The 10,150-nt window shown below is 39.7% G+C and overlaps 1 protein-coding gene across 2 annotated transcripts; it reads right to left on the bottom strand.

Moving 5' to 3' along the window:
• Positions 1-2,086: 2,086 nt before the first annotated feature.
• On the bottom strand, positions 2,087-9,938 carry lrrc61 (leucine rich repeat containing 61). 2 transcript variants are annotated; one of them, XM_079501119.1, is made up of 10 exons: positions 9,744-9,938; positions 7,265-7,360; positions 6,611-6,757; positions 6,448-6,508; positions 5,640-5,725; positions 4,228-4,293; positions 4,044-4,112; positions 2,561-2,689; positions 2,336-2,446; positions 2,087-2,158 (listed from the first exon to the last, which is right to left on the bottom strand). In XM_079501119.1, exons 1-9 carry the CDS (start codon positions 9,778-9,780, stop codon positions 2,340-2,342), a joined length of 798 nt encoding a protein of 265 aa, XP_079357245.1. In that variant the 5' UTR covers positions 9,781-9,938; the 3' UTR covers positions 2,087-2,158; positions 2,336-2,339. The 2 variants fall into 2 exon arrangements, with proteins under 2 accessions (XP_079357245.1, XP_079357244.1); XM_079501118.1 differs by having other exon boundaries at positions 2,087-2,446.
• Positions 9,939-10,150: the final 212 nt, after the last annotated feature.

The raw sequence follows: 10,150 nt of genomic DNA, 5'->3' as shown, positions 1-10,150 counted from the left end.
TCCCCAGTCAAGTAAACTTGCCATAATGAAAGGTCTATTTTGATTCGAGACTACATGTATTATTTTGACCTTGATGCCTAGTGAGAAAAGAGATAGCTGCTCAGTGGGAGTCAGGGAGTGTTTCTCTCTGTCGAAAGTTCACAGTGCAGGGAAAGTTATCAACAGGTTGCCTGGCAACGCCAGCGTCCACGTTCTCCTGGCTTGAGGCGACATCAATGATACCAGTCTCATCATCCATGTGCTGGTCCAATGAGTGCTCGACAACCAGCACCACCGTGGATATTACGGATATGAACTATTTACCAGCCAATGAACGTTTATCAACAACTGACGTGATCTGCAGTATAAGCCAGGAACATACTGTGAAGAGGTTCAGGTTCAGGTTCAGTTCGGATCCATATTGGAACAATTGAATACTCTAAATTATAGTGATGTATTGTACTATTATTATTATTATCTGAACCATGTAGCACATTCTCTATGTAAATTGACTTTATTACCTACTAAAAATTACAGTTAAAACCTTAAACTTCCTCTCAGAACTTTATTTCCTCTGTCTCCAATTCGTTTTTAAGGTATCCTTCTATTTTTTATGGTACCGTGGCTGTCATTCAAGATTTAAAGGGCTATCCACTCATTTGTAAGGTAAATACAGCACGGTATTTGGTCTCCCTGCTGGGTTATTGAAGGTATATATTTACAGTCCTTTCTAATTAGCATTACAGAATAGATATCATTTATTTTGATCCATTAAATGGCCTTTCTCGCCATCTTTCCAACAAATTGATCCTTGGGTCGCCGGATTTTTATACACAACAACGCACCATATATTTTAACTCATTCTCAGGTACTATGTGTAAATCTGTTTTGGACCTTGTAAAAAAGAATTAGTTGTACAGTCTTGCAGCAAAGTCAATATCTGATGTTAGAAAGCATGAGGACCCCCCACACAGGGAAAAGCCTTTACTTGTACTCTTTGTGGAAAAAGCTGTATGAGACCTTTCAGTTGTATACTTTTTGTAGCAAAAGCTTGAAAATAACTAGGACCCACTTAAGAAAACCCTTTACCTGTAGCCTACTGTTTGTGGTAAAAGCACTCAAACATTCTTTATTTCCCTGACTTAATTGATCTCCTCTGCATGGTAACATAATTATTTTTATGTTTCTTCTTTTGTTTTTGCTTTTTGTTTTCTGACCTCAATTTGACAATCACCCAAAAAACCTGAACTTTAAGATATGGATCTATCCATCCAAGAAAATGCATTTCAAACACTCAAAACTATTAACACATAGATCACACCATCAAATTAACGTAAAATTAGATTTTATTAATTTAAAAAGAAAAGAGCAGCTTATTTATCAGTTTCTGTTATGAGACAGAAATGGCACTGCCGGCAAGGAAATAAGGTCTTGCTGGCAGTTTAGCAACACTCACTACAACAAGGTCTGTTGTCTGACTCTGACACCACATTTCCAGCAGGAGGAGCCATAGCATTGCATCAGACACAGTGGCATACTATACAGTAAGTACACCATCAGTACATTCCTTTAATTTGGATTCACAAAGCATCACTTGCGACTTGTAGCAAACAGATTGTAAGATGAATAAGTACAGATCTATGTTCATAGAAACAACTGTATAAGTAAAAATGGATAGTTCTGATTCTGATGCATGGCTATATACTGTAGGCAACATTTTAATTGTGTGGTTGTTTGACAATTGTTGTGAAGAGTTTATCTATGGACATTATGCACAATCTAGCTGTCCAAAGCTACACCATATTCATGGTATAAAAATGAAAATACACTACTGAGGTATGAATTACATTCAGTCTTTGTAAGCGCTGTACTGTCCACCATTTGGTTAAGCTAATACTAGAATGTATGATATAAAACTCACCAATTACAAGAAACTAAGCTAAGCTTCCATCGCCAGCTTACAATATGGAACATTTCAGTTCCCAAAAGGACCAAGCAATGCAAAATGGAAAAGTATTCTTAATAAGAGAAAACCTACACAAATACTAAAGCACAGCTCTCAGCATAGCCTAAAATGCTACAGCAGATTGCAGAATGCACCGTGTGAATAAACAGCCCTATAGGGATGTCAGCATGGATCACGCTTTGAAATCACTCAGGGTTGTATCATCCCTCAAACCTAATGCATAGGACACAGGGACAGTTTCCGTCTCACATTGCAGGAAACATCAAGCATGTGAGTGGTCAAGCATTTGGATATAGCACAGTAATAAAGGGGAAAAAAACAAAGACAAGAAAACTACAGTACATTGAGACGCAAAAACGTCAACCGCACACACAAAACATAAAAATATACCATTTCAGACTGCATACTGCTTTGGTTGCTTCTTGAGGCTTAGGGATCGTTCCGTTTGTGAAATCATGTGTGTTGCTCTGTTGTTCAGGAGTCTGCATTCATGAAGGACATCTGAAAATAATGGGAGATTTGACACTGGAGTACAACTACAACACTTGGTAACCAATTTTGCACATTGATGCTGCTCTGATGAAAATGGTTCTGGGCAAAAACAAGAACTCTTACCACTGAACTGTTTGTAGGCTTCTTCAATAATGGCATTGTTGTTTGACCTCTTTATTTCCCAAAAACTGTCCTCCACCCATGGCTTGCAATCAGAGTGATCAGGGAGCTGTCCATTCTTGTATAAACCAGCTAAACAGAGATTAAAACAAAGGGTAAGATGTCAAATACAACCCTCACAATATGTAACAAACTACTCATCTACACATCTAGCTATACATTCCAGTCAACTCTGTATGCCTGTGTCTGGGCGACCAAACTACTTTTCTTTTCTTTGGAAAGGGAGGTGATAACCACATTTTGACATCATTCAGAACTTCGGGTTGCAGTATTTAACACTTTGACTCCCATTCACAAGTTACACAAGTTAATTGATAACGACCTCGTTCAGCATCAGTGTTAATCCAATAAGACCTGAGGTCAAAATTCAAAAATAAATCTTCTAAGTCATGACAGTTTTCTGAAAAACCTGTTTCTGTATCAGTGGTGCTCAAACTATTTCATGTGAAGGAACCCCAAACTTATATGTAATTGGCCATGACCTCAATCTGAAAATATGTTGTTCCAGGGACCCCAAAGAAGCAAAGATTTGAGTAAAAAAATTTCGCTCTGAAGAATATATATTCAAAGATTTGCAACATTTTCACGATTTTGCAAAAATAGCAGATCTACAAGCTCGTAGCGCAGCTATGAGCTTGTAGATCTGCTATTTTTCAATAGCTAAAGTATAACATAATGCTTAAAACACCCAAAAGGGGTTCCCGTCCTGAATAAACGATGCTGCCCACCCTCTTTTAATGGCATCATCCTGTTGCATAGAGATAAGGTCAGCATGTTGTTAGCGTTCCTTGCCCTCATCTACCCAGCCAGACCAGGGAGTTCTACAGTATCATTTCTGTGGTGTACTGTGGATGACAAGGATATGGCCTCTTTTAGCCATAGTACATTGTTTACTTTCATTATTGGTACTAGTCATTGTCAGTTATTAATTTGTATATTTCAATAGTAGGTTTGTATATTTAAGTTATGATAAATCTGCTAGTGCCATATTTGTTCACAAAGCTTAAAAAGGACAGAATTTCTCTTTTTCTTTAACTGTTCCAATGTTCAATGCCAAAAAGACAATTAAACCATAATCCAAATTATTTTCTGTGAAAATTAACTGTCAAGTATCATCATCGTGACAGCCCTATTCATTTACTAGAATCAGAATAGTTTCGACGTGGTGTCTGGTTGCTAGGATCGAGCTTACCAGCACTCCACGTGCCTCCCAACTTGCCCCAGACTATTCATAAGTATTCTGACTTGGGTCTAGGGTTATTATCCCGCCCTCCCTTCCTTCCTTCACATCAAACAGCGACACACACCGATGTACCTCATTGTACAGGCTGCAGGTTTCTGCGTTACACCATTTATTTTTTTAATCCTGCTAGTCAAGCTTCTAGTCCTGTCATTCAGAAAGGGGTACAACAGAAGGTGAATGTACCTTTGATGGTGTCATCTATATCTCTGCATAACTGATATAATTCACTCCCACGGCCAACCACTCTTTCACCTACAGTTGAAAACAGGAAAGAAAATAAAGAATTATATATGTATTATTATTATTTTCCTGGAGGGACGGATGTTACCAATCAACAAACAAAAGAATCATGCAAAAACCATCTTACCATCGAGTACTTTGATGTTGTGGAACATTTCTAGGAGTATATTTCTATATGGTGTGTTCCTGCAAACTAAAACAAAACAAAAACATGATTTTAGTTTATTTTACTGACAGTAATGTGTCTCTGTGTGAGACAACATACATATTATGGATGTTAATAGTTAATCGCTGTTAAGAAATTATTCAATTAAACTTAAGTTAATAATTAATCGAAAATACTGAAGTTCTATCATTGGGTGGATTTCTGTGCCGTCTGCAGGTGCACGTGGCCGAGGAACGCACATGTGGGCCGGTAAAAAAAGGTTCCCACCAGCCATGGTAGCCACAGAAACGTCTTGTGATGTGACAGACAAGACAGTGCACTTTTCATGTAATTATCTTCCTCTTACAAACTTACAAAGATTCCATTGCCTGGTATCGCAAATGGTCAAATAAATATATGACTAAGGAATATAATATGCCTTTTGTATTCTTTCTGTAGATCAGCAAAGTGTAGATTTTTATGTTAGACATTGAGGGAAATTAACATTCTCAGATCAAATAAAAACTGCGCTTATCGACTAACCGGTTAATTGATCGATAAGGTTATCAAAACGTATCAATTATCAATTAATGACTTAATCGATAATTCCCATCCCTAATACGTATGAGAATGGATAAAGAAAGAAACCATGTACAATACATATAGGCTAATATGGGAAATATTTGTAAATAAGTAGCCAAAAACATTTTGACCTTCCCCCCCGGCAATTGTTTTCGTAAATAAATGCTTGGCCAAGCTGGATGCACAGCGTTGGATTCGAACCCCTAGACTCCACGGTAGTGGGCAGGTAGATAATGATTGTGCCAACACTGCCATCCGAGCACCCATGTACACATACATTCATATACTGTACCAGTAGGACACCTGAGGGCGAGACCTGAGGACCTGAGGGCGCAACCTCGCCCTTTAGGCCATACAGTATATGGAGCGTGTCTTGAGTGTATAGGGTTAGATGAGGTCAGATCAACATATGGAATGTCAGAACAGGTCAGCTCCATATATGGAGATCTAAGGGTGGCATCGGGGCAGTGTCTTGAGTGTACAGGATTTGATGAGGGCCCAGGTAAGGCCGGGCCTTAATTTTCGGGCCTGTTGAGAACTCTAGTTTTTTCCGGCTGCCGGGCGCGGCTGCACAAATAACTTTGGGGCAGGCCCGTCTAGAGTTTAAATGGACAGGTATCAGTCAAAAGGGAGACATCGAAGAGGAAGGATGGATGGGGAAGGATCAACATATGGAATGTCAGAACAGGTTCTGACATATACGGTATCCATATTATATACTAATATTGATGACATCAGGGATCTCCATATATGGGCTTAATTGCGACAGCAGCATTTGTATTCAAATAACTGAAATGGTCATATAACTTTACCTGGATTGGTATAATTATAAGTGTTGTCTTTTAGTCGTATGTTCTCTAGCTTTCTCAACGACTGAAGGTAGTGGAAGTTCTCAATGCTGTTGAAAAAGAGTACCAAAATAGTAATGAACAAAACAGTTTTGAACACTTCTCTGTAAACTACCATCAAATCATTATTTTTGTTTGTTGTTCTGGATTAAAGCTGCACTATGTAACTTTCCTCTTCCACCCCGGATTTGAACCCGGTTTCCATTTTTATCATTGAGCTAATAGAGCCTGCCTGCTTTCTCAGGGGATAAATGTAACTTGACCCATCAGGTCAACATTTGTGTCATATCATAATATGATATGACACAAAAGTCATATCATGACCTTTGACACGATCTAAATAGAAGAGCAGGGAGACCAACCAAATGTACATAATGCCGCTTTAACTTAATCCAGCTCTTAAATGTAAGGTGTAATGTAACATACAACAAAATGAATAATTAATTTGAAGAAATAACGTCAAAGCTGCCATTAACATTCCTTTATATCACTCCAAACTGAGTCAGAGTCATGTTAAATAATAATGTTTCCTGGGTATGGTACTGAGTCAGTCATTATGTCAGATTATAGAATGATACCTGGATATGGCATTGAGTCAGGGTCATCACGTCACATAATGATACCTGCATGTATGGCACTAAGTCTGAATCATGTCCGATTGTAATTATATTATAATGATACATCGATGTGGCATTCAGCCATGCCATATTAGACAGCATAATGAAAGCTGGTGATGGCATCGAGACAGTCATGACATGTTACATAATGATACCTTGCTATGGCATTGCCAGCCACATTTAGGCTCTGTAAACTGTCACAGCTGCCAAGGGGTTCTGAAATTAGAAGAGCAAATTACACACACATCAAGTTCATTTCTATTAAACAGCAGTTCTTTCAGAAAGGAGAGGAAATGCCACTGGATCAGAAATTTGTACCTAAATTGGAAATCCTGTTTGCAGACAGATTGAGCACAACAAGAAGCCGCAGAGATGAGAGGGGAGCCAAGTTTGTTATGTTATTTCCAGAAAGGTCCAGTCTCTCCAAATTGATGCATTCCCCAATACAGCCGAGGTCATGGATTCCTACAGTATAACACACAGCACACATTCGCACACATTTTGACAATGTTAAATAAAAACACTCCTCGCCTCTATTTTGGGCAAGTCATTGTACACTCACATAAGCGGTTAAAGAAGCATCCATTTAACCCAGTCAGGACAGGAACCCCTTTTGGTGTTTTAAGCAATATGTTATACTATAAGCTCATAGAGCTGCACTCAACTTGTAAATCGTGAAAATGTGGCGCAAATCGTTGAATATATATTCTTTCAGAGTGAACGGTTTTAACTCAAATCTTTGCTTCTTGGGGGGTCCCTGGAACTACATATTTTCAGATGGGGGTCTGCAGCCAAATACAGATAATTCTGGGGCTCCTTGACATGACATATTTTGAGCACCACTGACACAGAAACATAGGTTTTTCAGAAAGCATTTTGTAGAATCTAGTGTCAGGTCTAAATGGGTTAAGGAAATGAAAAATCCTCATCCATATCCATAAAAAAACAATAAGAATAATCATTACACCTTACCAAGTCCTCTGAATTTGAGGAACAAAATAGATTCCAAATTGAATTCCCCTGTATGTGACTTGAGCTGTACGGCAGTTATCCTCTCAAAGGCTGTGTCTGAAAGAAGAAGAACGATGAAAATTCAGTGCACGCATGCACACACGCACGCACGCACAAGCGCACGCACGCGCGTGCGTTGTGAGCGAGTCATTATTTCAGCAAGGTCTCAGATTATTGTCTCTTCTGTTCACAGAGAAACAAGGAGACAAGCCCTGCAGCCATCTATAAATAGTAAGGTTGTACCATCCAATTCAAGTAGCCCACTTATGTTCCATGATCTGACAAGACATGGCAGTTTCATTACCGGCTCCCGATGAGAGGAGTCACAACCGGACACATACTCTCTTGTCGTTTATCAGCTACAACAGTGGTTTTCAACCTTTTTCAAATCAAGGTCCAATATCTTTGTTCAGCATTTGAGCCACGGACCACTATTTGATGACATTTAGCCTCTCAGACCCAAGACTTAGAATATTTTGTTTTCGTTGGATAAGATTTTCTCCACAATTCCATGCTGTAATGATGTGGTACCATTAGGAGAGATAATAGGTAAACGTTGATCAAAATAACAATTCTTCTAACTCTTGAGAGTGTAAAATGAGTTCATTTTACACTCTCAAGAGTTGAAGATCTATAAGAGTCCATTTGGGTAGCCTGGCGCGGCCAGACTCATAGCGAGGGTTCACTGATGTTTCCTCCCCGCATATGCGGGGAAGAATCTTCAGTGAATCCCCGCTATGAGGCTGGCCAAGCCAGGCTACCATTTGGGTACAAACTCTCCATACAGTATTAGGGACTTTAAGCAACGACAGCTCCGGCAGTCCGCTTCGGCAACCGGAAATGGATCAGTGCTCGATACATCTACTTTCTACTACGGAAGAACCTACACTTACACGTAGTGTCTACAACACCATGTCATAAAATAAAGTTTATTGAAAGTAGCTGTCATACATTTACACCGATTGCTCCATCACCTCTCTTATGATGTGTAATGTGTTGGCATGCTCTGAATGAAGAGATAACACTAATACCATATGTCATATAACCATGTTTATTAAAACGGTTTTAGAATAACACAGATTGCTTCAGCACCTTCCTCTTTCCACTGCTGTTCATGTCCAGTGCATGTAAGAATAGGCTAAGCAATATCGGCAAGTTAGCTGACACGCAACGGGGTGTTTAAAAAGAAAATGGGTGGGAACCCATCGCCGACAGCTACGGCGATTGCATCATAGCCGCCGTACTGCCGCCTAGAGGAGCCGTCCTGAAAACAGTCGTTGCTTAAAGTCCCTAATTCATCTGTATGGAGACCACCTGGAACCTCCTGTCCTCAAGGAGTGCCATCCCCCCACTTATCTCATGTCTAAAATGATTATTTAGCAAAAATATGTTTTTTGACTTGTCATTTACTTTGATGGATACGATTAAGCATTTTAAACCCAATAGGCTATAGGCCTACGTCTGCATGTTTAAATAGTGTGTCTGTGCGCGTTGCACACATGCACACAATGTGCATGTGTCTTATGGGGCGTCCCTCCCACTTAAAAAAGTAGCACTACAACACTGTGTATACAGTATACCAATACATACAGTATATACACAGTATATATAGAGAATGAGATTGTTGTAGTTTTACTTCTTATTAAAATGGGTATTTTAAATTGTTATTAAGACAAACATGCAATATGGGATGCCCTGCCATCATCAGGACAGTGGTTTTCAACCAGTGGTTTGGGGACCACCACTCCACCAGTGGTCCTTGAGGGGGTTCCTGGTGGTCCCCAGCTAAATGATGGACAGTTGGTAACCAAATGGACCCTTATAGATCTTTAACTCTTGAGAGCGTAAAATCTCTATATGCATGGTAGGCTACCAATGTGCAGTGCCACATCAAATGCAGCATGGAATTGTGGACAAAATCTTATCCAATAACAAAATATTCTGTAGTTTTGGGTCCGAGAGGTTAAATGTCATCAAATGGTGGTCCGTGGCTCAGAAGTCAAAACCAGAATAAATAAGGGGCATTGATATGAAAAGGGAAATGGATTATCATCATCATGGGGATTACAGACAGTGCTAGCCCCTCTCGGAACCCTCGTAAAGGGTTTCTGACATTTGGATGTTTACCTTTTGTAAACATCCAAATGTCAGAAACCTTTTACGAGGGTTCCAAGAGGGGCTAAGACAGTGCATGCATGGCACAGGTGGTGATGTTAGCTTAGCGTTATGCTACACCGCAAGATGTGTGGATTGACATGAAAGTGAATGGTTGTGGTTTGCTGAGGTGATGATGATTCTTTGGTCTTGTGGGATTGTTTTACAGAAACACACCCACTGTCCCACACATGTTTATACGGCTGGATATGAATGAATGGAACACTATAGCGTATTGCTAAATTGCTAACATATAGCAACATAATGCTTCTCCTTCACAACTTACCTCCATGGTCTTTATTATTGTCTCGCTTAGAGTCCATACTGTATTATTCAGCAGCCAGCAGGATATGCTGAACCTAATGCACTGAATATGACCCACACACTGTCAATGTGAATCTGGCATCTGTCCGTCCCGACAGGGTTTATGCAGCTTACGCTTTTTAAATAAACTTTATTGAAAATTATTCAGGGTTTACAATGTATGCAGTCATCCGCTGTGATGGTGAGGTGTGTGTGTGTATGTGTGTATATGTGTGTGTGTGTGTGTGTGTGTGTGTGTGCGTGGGTGTGCGACTGTGCGTGCGTGCGTGTGCGCGCGCTCGATCAATTTGGAGGACCTTTCCTTTCTGAGATAGAATAGAACATTAATTACGTTTACAGTCACACTCTTAACTGACGTTACAAGACCAA

This window comes from Electrona antarctica (assembly GCF_951216825.1).
Source record: "Electrona antarctica genome assembly, chromosome: 5".
Lineage (NCBI taxonomy): Eukaryota > Metazoa > Chordata > Actinopteri > Myctophiformes > Myctophidae > Electrona > Electrona antarctica.
Note: the sequence above shows the minus strand (reverse complement) of the source record. Positions and strands in the feature narration are given on the sequence as shown.

What these genes read in the sequence shown, in the direction of transcription:
- lrrc61 (XM_079501118.1), bottom strand. Translation starts at nt 9,780, where the DNA reads ATGGACTCTAAGCGAGACAATAATAAAGACCATGGAG. An exon ending in AAACAGGATTTCCAATTTAG is followed by an intron (nt 6,509 to 6,610) that starts GTACAAATTTCT and finishes TTCTAATTTCAG; the next exon opens with AACCCCTTGGCAGCTGTGAC. An exon ending in AGCCTACAAACAGTTCAGTG is followed by an intron (nt 2,447 to 2,560) that starts GTAAGAGTTCTT and finishes CATTATTTTCAG; the next exon opens with ATGTCCTTCATGAATGCAGA.